General features: G+C 37.7%; 1 protein-coding gene across 6 annotated transcripts in view; it reads right to left on the bottom strand.

Moving 5' to 3' along the window:
* The window catches only part of TFDP2 (transcription factor Dp-2), a 158,108-nt gene that overhangs the window by 24,950 nt on the left and 112,231 nt on the right, over positions 1–20,927 (bottom strand). For 5 of the 6 annotated variants that reach the window (XM_077756716.1, XM_077756715.1, XM_077756721.1 and 2 more), the window contains 3 exons: positions 18,326–18,429; positions 10,791–10,912; positions 9,344–9,391 (listed from right to left, as the gene is read on the bottom strand). In XM_077756716.1, the coding sequence (XP_077612842.1) occupies positions 9,344–9,391; positions 10,791–10,912; positions 18,326–18,429 (274 nt within the window). The remainder of the gene's footprint in view (positions 1–9,343; positions 9,392–10,790; positions 10,913–18,325; positions 18,430–20,927) is intronic. The other variant, XM_077756717.1, reaches the window with a different exon arrangement.

The following is a 20,927-nucleotide window of genomic DNA, read 5'->3' on the forward strand; positions in this document are numbered from 1 at the left end:
AGCAATGTAATATGGCATAAAACCAATGAAGTAATTATCATATACACTGATTCTATCACCCTTTCATCCCCTATGTCCTTCAAAATCAGGATTCTCTGTATGTTGACATTTTTTTTTTTTTTTAAGTAGGCTCCATGCCCAATGTGGGGCTTGAACTCATGACCCTGAGATTGAGAGTCATGTACTCTACTGATTCAGCCAGCCAGGCACCCACCCAGGATTCTCAGTATGGAAGAAAGGGAAATGAGATGTAATGGAAAAGATACTTAGTAAGATTTGAATTGGAAGTATCAATATGAACTCATAATGTATTATATGTGTATATATCTTATCTCTGTCCATTTAAAAGAACTGAAAAAAAAAAAAAAAGACGAATCTTGTAGCAATGAGCATCTGTATTCCCTAACTGAAACTTGACATATCTCCCTAAAGGATATCAAAGCTTCTTAGAGAAATGGTTGATTCCAGGCCAGGAAGGAAACACAGAGGATGAACTTCGAATATCTTTTAAAATCAGGTAACAAGCATCAAAGACTACTAGGATTATGTCAAAGAGACTCAAGAGTCAATTAAAAGAGGCTCTCACTAGCCAAAGATGGGACAATTGAAGGTTAACTGTGATAATAAGTACACATGTATGAAACCAATCAAGTATGTTTAAATTAATAAATTCATGATGATAGTTTCTTAAGTTTATTTATTTATTTTGAGTGACAGAGAGAGAGGGAGAGAAGGAGAATCCCAAGCAGGCCCCACACTGTCAGCACAGAGTTTGATGTGGGGCTCAAACTCACGAGCTGTGAGATCATGATTTGAGCCGAAACCAAGAGTGCGATGCTTAACCAGACTGAGCCACCCAGGCACCCCCTAATGATATTTTTAAAAGTGAAGATCCGGTCACCTCTGAGGAAGACCAGGAACAAAGTCGTCATCTCGAAAACTGGACAATAAAGGGAAAGGGTCAAGCAGGTATCCTGCTTTCTTAGAGGAACTGTACCTCCAGGTAAATAAAGGGCAAAAGATGGAAAGTGTCTTTATATAAAGATAGTGCCAGTAGTTAGAATAACACTAATTGCAACCCACAAGAAATTAACAGTTATAACCATTAAACACCGGTTGTGTTCACATCATTAAAAAAGGAGATGAAAGAATACACCACTATCTATAGTCTTGCCAAGGATCAAACACCAGTCTGATAGAGCCACTGAATTCTACTGCCAAACTACAGGAAATACAGAAAATAGTGGAGTATATTGAGATGCACGTGAGTTTCAAATAGATAAAATCTAGACTGTGGGAAACTGCAGAGGCCAAATAGCCTAGTTTCAACAACTAAAGCATAAGGAAAATAATGGGACAGAAGCGAAATCTATATATAAAAGATATTAACTTTTTTTTTTTTTTACGTTTATTTATTTTTGAGAGACAGAGCACAAGCCAGGGGAGGGGCAGAGAGAGAGGGAGACACAGAATCTGAACAGGTTCCAGGCTCTGAGCTGTCAGCACAGAGCCTGATGCGGGACTCGAACCCACAAACCGTGAGATCATGACCTGAGCCAAAGTCGGGATGCTCAACTGAATGAGCCACTCAGGGGTTCCTCTCAACTTTTTTTTTTTTTTTAATGGACAAGACTAAAATGTGCCAAAGGATGCACATTTAGGTAAAACTATTTAAACATGCAAGGAAGTGATTACTATAAAAATCGGGATAATGGTTATTTACAGGGGAGAGAGGGTATAGTGATTGGGATGGAACATGGCTTTTGGGTTCTGCTTCTTGATCGATGGTTATAAAACTGTTTGCCTTAAAGTAATTCATTAGTCATACATTTGCTTTTTGGTGATTTTTCTGTAACTGAATTTTATTTTACAAAAAAAACCCCAGCAAACAAAACATGACATTTGAAACAGCTAGAAGTTTGAATACTTACTACATATTTGATATTAAAGAATTATTGTTAATTTTTTCTAGGTATAACAATGATATTGTAGATATATTTAAGAAGAAGTTTTTTTAGATAGAAGCACAGAGAGATTTATGATGAAAATGATAGGATGTCAGGGATTTGCTTTACAACAATACAGGAGGGAATATATACAAAATGAGATAAGCCATGAATAGATTATTGTTGAAGTTCAGATATGTGCAAACATAGGAGGTTCATGATATTAGTCATCTACTTCTACATTTTAAATTCTCTGAAGAGTTTTTTAAAAAGAGAGAAAAAAGAATGGTTTGAGCATAGCTGTGATATTTACAATGGTTTAGTCCTTAACCTCAGTTTCCTATAGTCAGCCCAGCTTTCTCAGGAAGGGGTCTTTAAACATCACAATACCATATTAATATAAAGGACAACGCAACGTACACAATATATAACTCTGGATCCTACTGCAGTTCTCATCTAGATGAGTGACAGGACCATCCACCCAATCACCCCAGCCAAAACCCAGATTCATCCTATGTTCTTCTAAGTCCCTTTCTAACGAATTGATATAATTCTATCAAATCTAATCTAATTCAAGTCCTAACTAGCTTTTGAATTTCACTTCTTCTCTGCACTCCCACTGCCCTAGTTCAGGCCCTCATAATCTCTCTAAGAATATAACCAGAGCCTTATAAGGGTTCTCCTTTGTGCTGTCTAGAGGCATTCCAATCCCTCCTCCATAGGGTCATTATGGTGATCTTTCTACGTAAACTGGATCACGGCCTATTCAGTTTAAACCCAGTGGTAGTGGCAAATAGTAAATACTTACTGAATGCTATATATGTACTAGTCACTGTTCTAAGTAATTTCATTTTTGAAAGGAATCTACCAATTCCTGTTTGCTACATATATTTTCACACAAAGCCCACACTATGCTGATTTGCCCTCAGAGTTTGGGGTATTTAGATACAAATGGCTGGCCACACATAAATTTGTATAATTAGTACAAGGTAGGCGACAAAAGTAAATAAGAATTGCTAAAAATAGGAGTGCATGAGTTATTCTGAAAGAAATATGTTGTGCATGGGGTTTTATATTTATGCTAAGAACTGGATAATGGTTTAAAGTAAACAAAATTCTCAATTCCATGTTTATAAACTTTTTAAAAGCCAGGGATGGAGCAGGTTTTTCATGTAATTCTAGGTCTTTTTTTAAAAAAGGAGCAATAAGGGGCCCCTGGGTGGCTCAGCTGGTTGAGCATCCTATTTTGGCTCAGGTCATGATCTCAGAGTTCCTGGGTTTGAGCCCTACATTGGGCTCTGGCTGATAGCTCAGAGCCTGGAGACTGCTTCAGATTCTGTGTCTCCCTCTCTCTCTGCCATTCCCCCACTTGTGCTCTCTCTCAAAAAGAAATAAACAAACATTTAAAAAAGGGGGGAGCAGGGGCGCCTGAGTGGCTTAGTCGGTTAAGCGTCCGGCTTTCGCTTGGGTCATGATCTCGCGGTTCGTGGGTTCGAGCCCCGCGTCGGGCTCTGTGCTGACNTATAAAGATAAAATAAAATAATTTTAAAAGATTAGTTCAGTTCATGAACTTGAAGAAAACTGGTTAAATATCAACAATGGTAAACTATTTATTAGCTATGTATTTTGAGCAGTTTACTTCATTTAGCTCTGACCCATGATGCTTCACCTGTCTGAAAAACAGAAATACAAGTGCCCGTCTCACAAGGTTGCTGTGAGGGAGGATTAAATGATACCACAGGTGATTTTTCTCTTCATGAGTTGCCAGAATTTTCATAAGCAATATGAAACTGAAGGATACTACTCAGCACTGGCTGAATCAAGAAATTAAGCTTGCTCTTTGGAAGTGTGGTAGAGCATCATGCCAAAGCCCAACCTATACCCACACTAAGATTCAACAGAAATTAGAATAGCTAAAATCTATAGTACACAGATAGGGGATTGCTCCTGCAACCAAGTCTATAAAAACTTCTTCGAAAGTTAAGGAACATGGGGTGCCTGAGTGGTTTAGTCAGTAAGCGTCTGACTTTGGCTCAGGTCTTGATCTCACAGTTTGTGGGTTTGAGCCCAGCACTGGGCTCTGTGCTGACAGCTCTGAGCCTGGAGCATACTTCAGATTTTGTGTCTCCCTCTCTCTCCCCATCTTTTGCTCATGTTCTGTCTCCCTCTCTCGATCTCAAAAGTAAATAAACATTAAAAAATAAAAAAGAAAATATCTAAATGAATGAAGCCAATTTCAAGCTTAACCAATCACAGAGTTCTGTTTCCTTGATATCAATTCTCTAAGTTTCAGCCCTGGGGAAAAAATGTCTTTGGTGTAATATCAATGTGTATGGAGATGAAATGGGAAGTACAAGGGATCTGGAGGATTGGAAAGCTTCAACTTGCTGGGTGCTCTTGGATAATCTTCATTTCATTGCCCTCATCACTTCCCTCACTTCATTCTCGCTTTTTTTTTTAATTAAAAAAAAAATTAATGTTTATTTTTGAGAGAGACAAGTGTGAGCGGGGCAGAAAGAGGGAGACACAGAATCCGAAGCAGGCTCTGCACTGCCAGCACAGAGCCTGATGTGGGCCAGAACCCAGGAACCGCGATACCATGACCTGAGCTGAAGTCAGATGCTCAACTGACTGAGCCACCCAGCCACCTCATTCTCGCTTTTTATATTTTTATTTTTGATTCTAAGATCTTGTATATATATTATATATAATATATAAGTGTTATGAATCTTAGAGTTTGCACATTTTCTTAGAATCGAGCCCTTTGGAACACCAAGACCCTCTTTCCAAATAACACCAAAATATATCTACAGGGTATAAACTCATGATCTCTATTAGTCTATAAATAAAATAAAGAAAACAGTAAGAAGTATTCTTTATTAAATAAAGCCAAACTGAGAAATAAAAAAGGGAAAATAAATAGAAAACAAAACTACCGATATGGTATAGCCTGAAATGTATGTTAACTTTCATAATTTTTTTAATAGTATTCAAATGAATTATACCCAAAGAATATTATCTTTCTAGGTGCTTAACTAGAGCCCATAACCACTGTCTTTTTATATTTTCCCAATAATATTCTTATTTACAAAAGTAATAAGAACTTCATTTCTCACTTAAATGAGCCAGTAAGGATATGTAAATCAGCAAAATAATTTAATGTGGTGATTTAGTAAAATAATTTAGAAAAAAAACTTTACTTTCCTAGAAGTATGTATCTGTTGTGTTGGGTATGGGCGGAAGAGGAGGTGTAAAATGGGAAATAAATGTTTATTCCTTATGGATCTTCGCTTTCTCCCTCCTTGGGTTATATCATTCAGGCTTGTGACCACTTAGGTGCTGATGATACTACTTACACACTAATGCTACCATCACTTAGATAACTAATAAACTTATTGAACTTCACTATGTCCAAAACAAAATTCTTCCCAAACCTACTCCTAAATGCACTAAATGTAAATGGCATCAATATCCACCTAGCTGTTCATGCAAAACAATAAGAGCTATCCTTTATTTCTCCTCTTCCTTCCTTCAATCTATCAATAAATTTTGTTGGTTCCATCTCCATCATTTATCCATTTTTTCCCGTCTCCACTGCCAGGCCACTGCCCTCTGCAATAGTCGTGATTTTTCTGCTTGCGTCCTTATCTCCTTAGAATCTATGTACCCCCCAGCAGCCAGTGTGACTTAGGTCATGCCATTTTCCTGCTGAAAATCCTCCTTAGAACAGAAACCAAACTCCTTACCAGGACCTACAAAGGTCTTTCATCGTATCTGATCCCTGTCTACCTCTCCACCCTCATGTCATATCACTCTTTGTCTTTCAAACTATCTCCAGGCCACTGTGCTTCCCCAAATACATTAACCTGGTTCCTTATTTCGGAGCTTTACATTTGCCACTCCCTTTGCCCAGAATCCCCACTCCCCCACCTCACCTAAGGTATTTATATGCCTGGCTCCTTTGCATTCAAATATCACCTCCCTTGTGAGGCCTTCTCCATGGTAGCCACCCATCCCTTTTCTTATTATTTATTTATTTTTTGTATACTACCTATCATAATCTAAAAATAATCTGGGGTGCCTGGGTGGCTCAGTTGGTTAAGCATCTGACTTTGATGCAGGAGCCCCGCATCGAGCTCTGTGCTGACAGCTCAGATTTTGTGTATAACTCTATGTCTGCCCTGCTCACATTCTGTCTCTCTCAAAAATATATAAACATTAAAAAAAGTTTAATAAAAAAATAAAAATAATCTTACTTGTTTATTATACCCCCCCCTCACAATATGAGCTCTCTAAGGGCAGACTTTTCTATCTTGTTTATTATTCTCTCCAATGCTTAGAACATAACAGTTAGTAGATATTAAAAATGTTTGCTAAATGAGCAATTTCATAAACATCATTGAAGTTGTACAGATATTAACTATACTGATTTTGATTACTATTAGCTTATTACAGTTCAAAGTACGTTAGTTAATTATAAGTTATTAGTTTATTATAGATACGTGGAGTTTTAACTTTTTCCACCAACAAAAAGATATTGAGATTACATGAGCCTACAGGAAGAACACAACACTAGTGTGCTAAATCTTCATTTAAGACAGGAACAAAGAAAAACACCCACAGGCTGCCATTGCCATCCCTCAGCAGAGGTCCAAATGGAAAATTAGACCTATCTGGAAGAGATGCATGTAGAAGACACCGTCAGATTCTGTCCAGAGGAAGACAGAGTTAACAAATATCTTTCAGGATTAAAACCCCAGACAAGACCAGAAAGGTTTTCATAGCTGCTTCTATGAGTTCTTTGAAAAGAAGTCCAGTGGATCAGAATACAGGAAAAAAACTAATGAGAATCCCTCAAAGGATCCTTTACCTACCAAACAAGATTTCTTCAGAAACTGACTTGCTCTCACAAATGACATTGACAAAGGAACAGTTGTGTAAGACACACTTAAAGATGAGGATTAAAACTGTGGATATATCTCTATATACTGGTGTATAAATCCCTGAAGAAAATGAATACAAACACTTACATAAAAAATACTAAATCAATATACAAAACACTGAAGAGATAAAGATTAGTCTATGGTTGAGAGCTGGCTTTTTGAACCTCAACTCTGGGAAAAGGGAAACAAAGATGTTTCACAGCATTACAGAAAAACACAATGCATTTGGAGGAAAATAAACATTTGTAAGAAAAACAAAAACAGGGGCGCCTAGGTGGCTCAGTCAGTTAAGTGTCTCACTCTTGATTTCAGCTCAGGTCATGATCTCATGGTTCCTGATCAAGCCCTCACTGGTGCGGAAGGGATGGAGCCTGCTTGGAATTCTTTCTCTCCTCTCTCTCTGCCCCTCCCCTGCTATAGTCTCCCTGTCCCCTCCTTCTTTTTCTGCCCCTTCCCTCGTGTTCTCTCTTTCTCCTTCTTTCTAAATATAAATAAACATTTTTAAAAAAGAAAATCACGTGCAGTAATCTTTGTAATTTGATTGTGGGGGTGGGAGTGGGATTCATTGCAGAAAAGTTATATTAAAAAATAAAAATAAAAATCACTAGGGGCACCTGGGTGGCTCAGTTGGCTAAACATCCGACTTTGGCTCAGGTCATGATCTCATAGTTCGTGGGTTAGAGACCCGCGTTGGGCTCTGTACTGAGAGCTAGCTCAGAGCCTGGAGCCTGCTTCGGATTCATTGTCTCCCTCTGTCTCTGACCCTCCCCTGTTCATGCTGCCTCTCTCTCTCTCTCAGAAATAAATAAAACATTAAAAATAAATAAATAAACAAAAATCACTAGGAAAAAAGTCACTGAATCATGTGCAAAAAGGGAAAGTTGAATCAATGTTTATGCCAACAAATTTAATTTGGCACTTTTATATGTGACCTTTAGAGGTCTCTCTTATGAAGGAGTGTAAATAGAATCTTATTTTTTATACTGTTTGTAGTACATAAGGGCCACCAATCACAACTAATGAATAGTACTATTTTAAGGCCTTATGCATTGCTAAATGCATCTGTAAGAACTTGTACTGCTGCCCATCCCAAGGATAAACATAAAGAAAGACCAGTAGGAGTTAGAAAGAGGAATTTCCACTAGGGAGAAAAGAATATATATTCCCCTATATAATCCTATATGATACAGCAGTTCCTCAAACATGATTTTATCTGTTGAAAACAATTAAAAGCCAAGAAGCAAGTAACAAATGCCACAAAGGAACTAAAGTACAGCCAGTCCTGATGCAAGAAAACACACATTTTTAGAAGTATATATTGCCCCAAGGTCCTCACTCAGAGTCTTCTCATTTTTATTTCAGACTGAATGCTAACACATTTGGCTATCTAGTTTCTCAGTGCACAACAAATCAGAGGTAGCAAACTAGAAAAGAGATAAGATACTGAGAGCAAATGACCTAACGAAATAAAGGAGATTAAAACATCACTGGAAAAAGGAGTTACAAGATCTTAGAATCAAAAATAAAAAAAATAAAATTTAGAAAGCATAGCTGGGAAATTTTTATTTAAAATAGTAAGTAACAACCTTATAGAATCCCTGCCTTGAAGACAACAGGTCTTATTTTAATATGGTGCCACACTGAGGCACCTGGGTGGCTCAGTCAGTTAAGCATTCAACTCTTGATTTTGGTTCAGGTCATGATCTCAGGGTTGGTGAGATCGAGCCCCACCCCACAATGGGCTCTCTGCTTACAGTGCAGAATCTGCTTGGGATTCTCTCTCTCCCTCTCCCTCTGCCCCTCCCCGGCTTGTGCTCTCTCTCTCTCAAAAATAAACTTAAAAAAAAAAAAAAAAAACACCCAACCCATAACGCAACACTAATATGGTATCTCATGTAGTGCCTTGCACGGCATATTGAATTTTAATAACCCTATATGATCATTTTTATTCCTGGAGTTTCTGACTTGATAGACATTCGTATAGCATTCAATACTCCACAGGTGATTCTGATGCACACTGAGGAACAGTGTCCTAATAATCTAAGGAAAGGTTATACTGTACTCGACTTTTTAGTTAAGAAAGAAGTGAGAATTTACTACAATCTTTAAATGTCTTCAATAAAACATTAAAAAGTCTGGGCATGTTGAGGTAATGAGGAATATTCACTTTGGCAAGACCCTTCATCCTCCAAAAAAAGGGAAAGGGTTAAATAACACTACCAACAGCCAACCTACTCACAGGATAATCTCTTCTGAACCTATGCATATATAATGAGTTTATGTAATGATAAGTGAAGTAGAACACTCACTGAGGTATCAAATAATGGCAGAAACTCAATTAAGTTAAAGTCCTCTGAAGAAAAACATCTCTAATTAAACTAGAATAGTCCAGACACCAAACTCCTCTCTACACAGCAGCATCTCTCAAACAAAATACTTAACACTTATACTCACCTTTCTGAAAAATCAGAATCTATAAATTCTCTAGCTCGTTTTCTATCACTAAAAAGAAAAAAAAGATAGCATAAAAAGAACAGGTATTTAAAGACAGCTTTATTTTATGAATAATTTACTATAACTTGTCTAATTCCACAACAAATATATTCAAACACAAAAATCTAACAAATATAAAAGATATGTCCATAAAATAAAAACTGTAATTTTATGATAGGAATAAGAGATCACAACCTAATAAATTTTGTCATAGGATCAAAACGACCACAATATAATAATGTAGGCGGCAATGAGCTCAAGGAATATGGGGAGAAAATGTTGCAGACTTAGAAAGGCACAGAGAGTATGACTCACTCCAGAATGACTGAGTGATCATTCCACCCCCAATATAAAGCACAGCTGGGGCTGAAAATACCCAAACCCTGGCCATCCCCAAAGCAGGCTAATATGACTGGCACAGGTGTGGCTTTCCTGTTATAATCCCTCAAGGCTGTACAGAAATCCATGGTAACTTTTAGGTCCTCATGTATTAAGGAATAGAGGCCACGGTGTTACAGGTGATCGTGTCATTTCAGCTCATTTGATAGTGGAAAAGGATGTATACATATGCATCCTCTGTATCTAATACACATGAGCATGTATATGGTTTAAAATACTTCACCAGGATTATTTCATTATATCATCTGACATCCAGGAAACAAGAAAGCTCTTACATAACCAGTATTTACTGTCTGCTTGCTAGAATTCACAATTGTAAGTCAAACACAGAACTATGAGCACAGTATGTCACCATGAAAATAACTTCTGAAGTGACAAAATGAAGTTTTGAGTCCTTTAACTTAAGAGTTTTTTCTTTTATAAGAAGATTAAATGCTAAAATGGTAAGGAGCAGAGAAAGGCCGGATAAGGGTCTTTTACAGGCAGAGATGAAACATGTAGAAGTTTGATACTAAATGTGGTAAATGACTACTGCAAGGGATATTGATTTAATTGTCCTGGGTTCCAAAAAGACTGACAAAAAACTCAGTAAAAATTTTAATGTATTTGGCTTTTCCTAGTTCCTTTTCTGGTTTTTAAGTAAATAAAAAGTCACGAAAAATTCCGAGGATAGCCAACACTTAATATGTAACTCTTAAGTTTATTAAAACAATATAGTTTTTAAATCTCCAAAGCAGCTAAATGTCATAATCATAAAAAGTAGTACTTTTTCGGAGGTGAAAAAAGTCACAAGATTCAGGTACAAATTATTGTATTTAAAAATGGTTCCTCGATAAATGATTTATGTCTGAGATAAAAAGTGAAATAAAACAGGTGATTTTAAAGGCCACACATTAGCTTTTAAGGACTAGATTAACATAAAACAAGAACAGAAGACAAGAGAGTGAGAGGTAAGGATCACAGCTTAAAACAAAGTTTTAAACATGATTACTTGCAGCAACAGTCTTACCCTGGGACCCAGCCAGTAGCTTCTGCTATGTGTGTCTGAGTAACCATTGCTGGTGCAGGGGTATATGGACTCCCAATCAGAACACTTCCTGAACTGGTTAGTCTCTGTGGTGTGCTTATAATCTACAAAGTTAGGACACAGAAAATAATATTCTTAATTATAAAGAAAAGCATACACATATGAAATCATGTTGATTGCTAACCTACACAGAATGAGGCAATCTCACTGCCTAAAATGTACTTAGTATCAATCATCGAAAACATAAGCTTTGATTTCCTTATATTCTAAGGTCTTAAAAACACAAGTATCTTGAATACTGATATGAGGCCACAATACAGGTTTCAGCAAGTGAACAGCAATTTGGAAGGATTAAGTTGGCAATGAACAATGTAAAAATCAGAAAAACAGAAAGTTTTCTTTGAAATTACAGAACTTAACTGCAGTTGAACTTGATGTATTCAAACTAGGGCAACAGTAAATCAGATCTTCATGTCCAAATATATACCAAGGCATTATGCAATTTAGCTTATTATTATTTTTAATTTTTAACATTTATTCATTTTTGAGAGACAGAGAGCATGAGTGGGGGAGGGGCAGAGAGAGGGAAGAAAGAGGATCTGAAGTGCTGTCAGCATAGAACCTCATGTGGGGCTTGAACTCAAGAACCATGAGATCATGACGTGAGCTGAAGTTGGAAGCTTAACTCACTGAGCCATCCAGGCACCCCACAATTTGGATTATTATACGGATTTAGTTTTATCTTCTTTTTTCAAGAGCATTTCCTCATGTCATTCAATATTCTTTGAAGACATTTTGTTTATTTACTTATTTTTTTTATTTGAGAAAGAGAGAGAGTGTCAGTGAGGGAAAGAGAGAGCGGGAGGGAGGGATGGATGGAGGGAGGGAGAGAGAGGGAGGGACAGGGGGCGAGCGAGCGAGCGAGCGAGCGAGCGAGAAGAATCCAGACGCTCTCCTAAAGGCAGAGCTCAATCCCACGACCCTGTGATCATGACCTGAGCCGAAATCGCGTCACTCAACTGACTGAGCCACTCAGATGCCCCTCTTCAAAGATATTTTAATGTAAAACATTCCATCATGTGGATTTACTGTTCCCTACTGTTAGATATATATGGATATTCAATTATCCAACATTACAAACAATACTGTGACAAACGTTTTTGTACAATGATCTTGGCCTTAATTTCTATCTCCTAAGGAGAGACTCCAGAAAGGTAATTAATGGAACTAAGGATACAGACAGTTAAAAAAAGTTCTTTGATATATGTTACCAAAATGTTTCTTAGACTTCACTGGTAAATAGATAATGTTTCTCTCCAAAAATGTTTATAATAATTAATACAAAAAGCAATTTAGCATTTTAGTAGTGTCTTTAAAAGTATTTTTGTCAAAAAAATAAGGGCTTGCTCTAGTGAATGGGGGTATTAATGCAACAATATTGGTCCCATGTGGGTAACTGTCGAAGAATGTTCATTCCAACCCAGAGGCACGGGACTGCCCCTACCTGGGCAACCCCAGATCTTTGGATTTTCTAAGGGAAGAGATTCTGTTTTTGTATACTTTTGAAAATTTCCATAATACTAAGGTTTTGTTTAAGTCCCAATTAAGAGAGAAAAGCATGTATGTGGGCTACACATAGTTTTTTTTTAAATTTCGTTTTATTTATTTTTGAGAGAGAGACACAGCACGAGCAGGGGAGGGTCAGAGAGAGAGGGAGACACAGAATCCGAAACAGGCTCCAGGCTCTGAGCTAGCTGCCAGCACAGAGCCCAATGCGGGGCTCGAACCCACAAGCCTACACATAATTTTTAAATGACAGATCTTAAAAGAAATAATTTTACTTCTACTGCCTTATGTAGGTCAAAATACTAATTAATTTTTGTCTCCCTGATCAAATGACACCTGTTTCTGCAGGCCAGGTCTAAGTCTAGTAATTAAGTTCGTTGCTAATTTGCTCTATAGAGAACAAAGAGAAGGATTCATTTGCATTTCAAGTTCAGTTCAGACTTGGTTTTTAAATGTTTGTTCATTTTTGAGAGAGACTGCACGCAGGTGCACAAGCAGTGGAGGGGCAAAGCTAGAGGGAGAGAGAGAATCCCAAGAAGGCTCTGCGCTGTTAGCAGAGAACTGACATGGGGCTCAGGTCCACCAACCATGAAATCATGACCTGAGCAGAAATCGAGAGTCTGGGGCTTAACCTACTGAGCCACCCAGGGGCCGCAGACTTGGTTTTTAAAGTCTTGTTGGGGTGCCTGGATGGCTCAGTTGGTTTAGTGTCCTACTGGCTCAGGTCATGATCTCACAGTTTGTGGGCTGGAGCCCCACATCAGGCTCTCTGCTGTCAGCACGGAGCCAGCTTCGGATTCTCTGTCTCTCTCTGCCACTCTCCTGCTCATTTGCTTGCACATGCATGCGCTCTTTCTCTCTTTCTCTCAAAAACAAACATTAAAAAAAATTTTATTGAAATAAAAAATAAAGAAGGGGCGCCTGGGTGGCTTAGTCGGTTAAGCGTCCGACTTTCGCTTAGGTCATGATCTCGCGGTTCGTGGGTTCAGGTCCCGCGTCGGGCTCTGTGCTGACTGCCAGCTCAGAGCCTGGAGCCTGTTTCAGTCTGTGATTCCCTCTCTCTCTGACCCTCCCCTGCTCATGCTCTCTCTCTCTCTCTCCTAGAAATAAATAAAACGTTAAAAAAAATAAATAAATAAAATAAAAAATAAAGTCTTGTCAACATTTGTTCAGTTACTAAATATTTAAGAACTTAGTTACCTCTGTTTGTGTACAGCATTTTGCCAATTTGGGCCTAGGGACATATTACTATATACAAATGCCTAGGAAATAATTTTAATAAGTTAATTCTATAGATAACAAAATAAAAACAAAAGACAATAAGCACTGATAGGTATTTGGGGAATTCTGTTTCTCTATTATATTCCAAGGATTATTAAGTGAGGAATTCAGAAGCTTACCTCATGAGAAAATATGGATATTAGACAATGTTTGTATCTCCTACCCTCTGCACACTCCACTCCACATCTGCACCTCCATTTCAGTGTAAAATCTTTAAAGGTAGAGTGAATGTTTGCAGAGCCTAGTATAGTGCTAGGAGATATTCATAGAAAAGGCACAATAAATACTTAATGAACTGAGACAGAAGACTTAGCTCTTTTTTTTTTTTTTTTTAATGTTTTAATGTTTGTTTATTTTGGGAGAGAACAGGAGAGGGCAGAGAGAGAAGGGTGACATAGAATCCAAAGCAGGGTCTAGGCTCTCAGCTGTCCGCACAGAGCTTGACATGGGCCTTAAATTCACAAGCCGTGAGATCATGACCTGAGCTGAAGTCAGATGCCCAACCGACTGAGCCACCCAGGTGCCCCAAGACCTAGCTCTTAAAATGAAAAAAAGTAGTTTCTTTGTTCATTGGTATGCCAGAAAGGTCTACATAAAGTCCAGTAAGGAAATACTCTACAATATAAAGGACATCATTCTCACCAATCACCGCCTCACACACTCAGATGTTCTATATCAAGCTGACCTTGAGTGTGAAGCTTAAGAAGGAAAATTTGAGTATTTGATTTGTCTTCGGTCTACTCTATTTCTAGAATAGGTGTCTCCATAAAACAATTCTAAGCATTCCAACTTACCCTTGAGACAGACTGCATAATATGTGCACCGTTATTTTTTTTTATTTCAGAGAGAGCACAAGTGAGAATCTTTTTTTTTTTTTTTTAATGTTTATTTATTTTGAGACACAGAGGGACAGAGCACAAGCAGGGGAGGGGCAGAGAGAAAGAAGGAGACACAGAATCTGAAGCAGGCTCCAGGTTCTGAGCTGTTCACACAAAGCCTGGTGTTGGGCCTGAACTCGCTAACCACAAGATCATGACCTGAGCCAAAGTCGGACATTTAACTGAGTAGACCACCCAGGCACTCAGAGACTCTTAAGCAGACTCCACACTCAGCATGGAATCTGATTCAGGGCTCAATCGCACAACTCTAGGATCATGACCTGAGCTGAAATTGAGAGTCAGATGTTCAACTGACTGAGCCACCCAGGGGCCCTTGTGCAATATTATTACTATATTTTTTTCTATATTTGTTATCAGTAGCTTAGAGGCTCAGTTTACCTGATTTAAAGGCTTTATAGAAAAGTAAAGATGAAGAGAGGATGAAGGGAAATAGGACATAGAAAAAAACTAGTTATCATTATTGAGAAGGGCTCTGTAAATGAATTGCTATGTTTTCATTTATTCTTTTCCTCCTCAATGTCAAGACTGTCAGCTGATATTCTTTGCTGATCTGAGACTGATTCGCAATACTCCATTCCTTTCTCTTAGCACAGTGCCTGGTATGTCCTTAATAATGGAAATCCTAGTAAACATTTCCTGAATGAACAAATTGGAGAGATGATGGACTTGAACTAAAATGACAATTTAGAAGTTCATGTGAGATGCGATGAGTTCCTAAATTAGGACAATGACAGTGAACATTAAGAAACACAAACAAAAGTCAACAGAACTTGATCAACCACTGAACCCAGGAAAATTATAAAGGGGATGGGTCAGATATGCTTTATAAAACTGAACCTTAATTTTGAAATCCCAAGTTGAAATTAGAAGTAATTACTTCCTATATTCTGTTGATCTAACAGGGAAAATAAACACTTATTTTAAACTTAAGTGCCCACCTCTCCCCATGCCCAAAGACATCCTTAATTTAAAGGTAATTATGTGGGTTTTTTTGACAATGGATTACAGTTGGGCTATGAAAATCATATAGTAACTGAATCTCATTCTCAAGGTTTTCTGCCTGTAATCAGTATATCTTATGTACTACTGCCATCTACAGTAAGAGCGAAGAGACTGTAACAGCCTTGTACAGTAGCTACACTGGTGGGGAATAGCATAAAGCATGGAGTTGTCCAATCATATGTTGTACACCTGAAATTAATGTAATATTGTGTGCCAATGATACTTCAATTTAAAAAAAGAAAGAAAAGATACAAAAGAAAGAATACAGATACCAAGAGAGTACCTGTATTCTGAAGGGGAAATGAATCTATATAATTATAAAGGATTATAATAAAGGATTTCATTATTTCACAAAATTTTAGTTTTCACTGTAAGAAACATGTACTTAAAAATTTTTTTTTTAAATATTTATTTTTGAGAGAGAGAGGAAGCAGGGAAGGGGCAGAGAGAGGAGAAAGACACAGAATCTGAAGCAGACTCCAGGCTCTGAGCTCAAACCACGAACTGTGAGATCATAACATGAGCTGAAGTCAGATGCCTACCAACTGAGCCACCCAGGCTCCCCAAGAAACATGTACTTTTTAATCACGTCAAAATACAGCTATGACACTGAGTGTTATGTGGAAACTAATTTGACAATAAACTATTTGTAAAAAAAAAAAAAAAAATAGCTATGAGATTATCATACATATAGTGTATGTATGTGTGTGTGTGTGTATTTATATATATAACAAGATACCTTTAAGTAAAGGCAAAGTATCCCAAACTAATACAGTTATTGCTAAACTGGTGTCTATTAACACAGAAAACTACTCTCTTCTTGAGGTGTTTTGAAATTTCTATCTACCATTAAGACTTGGTTTGCAAAGAGACATGTGAAATTTAAAGGGAAAGTAGAGAAAGACAACTGTAAGAAGCAACTGGGTGAGGTTTTATTCAAGAATTTTTCAACTTAAGAAAATGCTTTTTTAACCAGAGATGAGAGACTGAGGGTGAGAGGACAGTATTCAGAAGAGATAAGCAAGAGAAGAGAGAAGTGGAGCTAACTGGGGTGCTACAACCATGAAGAGCTCAAAAAGAAAGCGCCCATTCCTGTCCAAGAACTAAGAACTGTAAAACGCAGCTCAGAATTAAGGAGACAAATTAAGGTGAGGTTTAAAGAGCCCCAAATCTCCTTCCCTTCTTCTGACCTTTGTTTTGCTGATTCTGAGGTTTGAAGGAATGGGGATAAGTGGTATAAAAGACCACCTATCATTGTCAAAACTAAAGTTTAAAACTACTCCTGTAACACATTAGTTCAAATTGACAATGGAAAGGAAAACTGCTGCCCAAAGAGGAATTCAAATTTGAGCCATGGCAGCATCACTAAAATACTGACAGGGAACAGTTTCTCAAAATAGAGGAGTACTCTAAGGGCGAAACTTATAAGGGCTTGGGGATGCTTATTTAATTTTGGTGTTTATATAAAAGTGTTTCAAAATACAGACTTAAAGGTTAGGTGCCTTATCTCATTTGCACCCACTGCAGTGGCTGGTGAGAAGCAAAAGCTTAGTAATGTCTGAAATATACCCTGAACTACCTTCAAATGGGGACACTTACCTGAGCTTAAGTCTCCATGTGGTTTGGAGCTAGATTACATTCTTCACATAGTTACAGTAAATTGTGTAAGATCTTTTGGCTCGAATTTTGCAGATAATTAACAGCTCTCAAGTGATCAAGAAAAATGTCATTTCTAGAATGTCTTAAAATCTTAAAGATTTGCCATAGCCACTAAGTATGTTAAAATATATTTTTTGCCTAAATAATTTGCCACTTAACAGAGTCCACAATAGTATTATCCTTATTGCTCTATAAATGAGAACACACAAGAACTGACATTGAAGGTTTACTGTTCAACTGTTTATATACTTTCATTAAAGGTGGGTGAGACCAAGACATTAAGTAGTTTTTAGAGTAATTGCGTGCAACTTTGTTTACAAATAAGGCTTTCTAAAAGTGTTGTATACCTCAAACTTTAGCATAATTAACGGAATATCTTCAGAGAAACAGTTAAATATTTTCCATTTTTTCATTCATTATTTCTGCTGCTTAAGATTAGTAGCTCTCAGTATAGATTAACTGTTGGGTCATATTCAATTTATATAAGAGTATATAGTTTGGGGCAATAAAAGTTATTTTTTTTTATTTTTTTATTTTTATTTATTTCTAGGAGAGAGAGAGAGACAGCGTGAGCAGGGGAGGGTCAGAGAGAGAGGGAGTCACAGACTCTGAAACAGGCTCCAGGCTCTGAGCTGGCAGTCAGCACACAGCCCGATGCGGGGCTCGAACCCACGAACCGCGAGATCATGACCTAAGCGAAAGTTGGTCGCTTAACCGACTAAGCCACCCAGGCGCCCCAATAAAAGTTATTTTGTAAGAAAAAAGAGAACATAAAACAACAGATTATGAACCAATTTAATCAAACAATTAAAAACTAGAGAAGCCTCACATAGGGAGCAAAAAAAACAAAAAAAACCCCCCAAAACAAAAAACCTTGATATTACACACCGAGACATCATAGATTCAAATACAATGAAAATACTGTAGAGTACAATGCCTTTTTCTCAAGACCTAATCAGTTATATTCAGATGAAAACAAAACTTTTTAAAAAAGTGACTGAGTTAAAACAATAAACGGGAATTTCTGACCCGCAGCTTTAGTACGATTATCCTTTACATTAGTCTTGCCTAAGCAAAATTTCAAATTCTAATATTTGATGATTTTCTTACCATTTGGGGTCCAACATTCACATTTATTGGTCCTAAGGTTTTTGGTAAAATCTTTGTTGGTGAGTTGGTGCTGGAAACTGGAAACGCAACAAATGAAATGTTACCTGAAATGATACCAAATATGAGGTTAAGGTCTGCAGTATCAAGGACACTTTCTATCTATACACTCATGCTGCTAATCCCAGTTTTGCTTAAGTAATTTATAATTCTCTTAATAATTAAGTTATAAATAAGAAGTTTACTAAAAAGCCATACTAATGACTGCTTTCTTGTAGTGAATACAATTAGTTCTGCTGAATAGGAAAACTATAAAATAAATAGTTCAGCCTGTCTGACAATCGGCTATTGGACTTTTAGTGGGTTTTTAGAGGAAAGAACAATGCAATACATAATGCAAATCACAGTTTATATCAGAGTTGAGAAATCCAGTTAGGTCTTTATTGCTACCAGAGAATAAAAAAAAGTATGAAGTAGAATATGAAGTAAAATATCTATTAGAATTTATTTATATTTATAGTATAATAGAAAATATTCATACTAAAAGTTAACAATGGTTTCAAAATGAGTTGGTAGTTTTTTTAGGTTTTATCATACTATAGAAAAAAAATATGATGCTACCTAGTTAGTGATATTGGAAACTATGGGATGTGTACAGTGTTTTCAAGTGATTTCAACACTTTAAATTAAAAAACAATTTTTTAACATATTTTTGAGAGAGAGGGAGAGAGAGAGAGAGAGAGCACGCATGAGCAAGGGAGGGGACAGAGAGAGAGGGAGAGAGAATCCAAAGTAGGACCCAGGATGTGAGCTATAAGCACAGAGCCCAACACGGGGCTCGAACTCAGAGATGGCGAGATCATGACCTGAGCCGAAGTCAGACGCTTAACTGACTGAGCTACCCAGGCACCCCCAACACTTTAAGTTTCAAATCAAGGCAGCCAAGGACTACCCATGAAATGAAAAGCTAACTGGTAATTTTATAAACTGTCTCAATTATTTAACTCCTCTTGAGAAACTTCAGTTTATCAATGTTTTTTGTAGTAATCTAATATAACAAAGGAGATCACCCCAGAAAGTACCTGTGAGAGGTTCAATATTGAAACTCTGGGGGAAAAAATGACAATTAAGGAAACCAGGTCATCAGGCTCTATTATAGCTTCTCTTCCTGGACCTGTGAATCTATGTGCATCCTCACATCTTTTTACTTCTTTCTCTCTGAGTGGAAATTCTCATTAGTAAATTACTTCGTTAGTGTCTCTGCATGTCCTGTCTTTTCAGGGATCTCACTCATCAATTATCTACTCTTGTCTCCTGAGTTTTCAATGGCACCTCTGGCTTCTCTCCTTCCATTTCTTTCTCTGCCCATTTATCCTCTATCATTTTCCCTCAATACCCACATTTAAAAATCAAATTCCTTATTTTTCTCATGCCCACTCAGCAAGGTCTAATACCCAAGCCTGCTTATCCTTCACGTTCTCAGTATTGATATATGACCGAGTCTTGATAATATGATCATTATCATCCCAGTGACCCAATCCAGAAATAATCAACCCCCTCCTCATTCAACTGACCACCGTTGCCTACTTGTTATCTTCTCACTCTGGCTGCCTTATTCTGCTAGCACTTGTTTAATTTGAAACATTATAAAATCTGATTCGAATTACAGTTACTCTCTAACTCAGTGATTCACCATGGTGCCTGTGCAATGGAATTATCTGGGACTCAATAAAAAATACCAATGCCTCAGTCCCATCCCCAGAGGTGCTGACAAAACTGATGGGGAATGAAACTGGGGGTCAGACTGTTGAAAGTCTTCCAGAAGGCCCCACCGGGCAGCCAGGGCTGAGCACCACCACTCTAACTGGAAATGCTATTTTGCAGAGCTTTCCTAGCCCCTCCACACGTCTGTAAACAAACCCATCTTTCAACTGGGGAAATGTTCTGGACACTCCCCTACTTTAGGCCTTCAAAGATTCCAGAGCATGTCCAATGCCTCTCAGATGCCTCAACATGGCACAACAGCTCTTATCTGGAGATCTCTCCCCTGCCTCCCTTCCCAGCTTCATCTTCAGCTACTCCCTCCACTCTAAACAGGTTAAATATTTTGCAGTTCCAGAAAGGTTCCAGCTCAACCACTCCAGCTTTAGCACACACCGTTCCTTCTGCTGGAAGTCTCTCTCTGCTGGGATAACCTCTACCTCCCAGCACTTCAACACGGCATGCCATACCATTTTCTAAGTCATTATTGTGTGCCGGAGTCTGTTCCAGAGGCTTCTCATATTTATATACATCATCTCATTAACACTTAGGACAACAGTGTAAAATGTATTATTACAGACTCTGCTTTATACATGAAGAAACTGAGATACAGTGAGGTTATATAATTTATACAAGGTCCCAGAGCTAGGAGGGCAATAGCTCCACCCCCCCAAGCCTCTGGTCTGGGTATCACCTCCTCCTTAAAAGCTGTCCCCAGCCTCTGTGGTCTAGGTCTTGGATGCCCTTCTGATTTTTCACAAAACCTGTATTTGCTTGTTCTAGCTACCATTTACATAGTTTGAAGTGGGCTATGTCTTTGAGCTTTGTGTTCCTAGCACCTGGT

The sequence above is a fragment of the Crocuta crocuta genome, unplaced genomic scaffold (assembly GCF_008692635.1).
Source record: "Crocuta crocuta isolate KB4526 unplaced genomic scaffold, BGI_CrCroc_1.0 scaffold337, whole genome shotgun sequence".
NCBI lineage: Eukaryota > Metazoa > Chordata > Mammalia > Carnivora > Hyaenidae > Crocuta > Crocuta crocuta.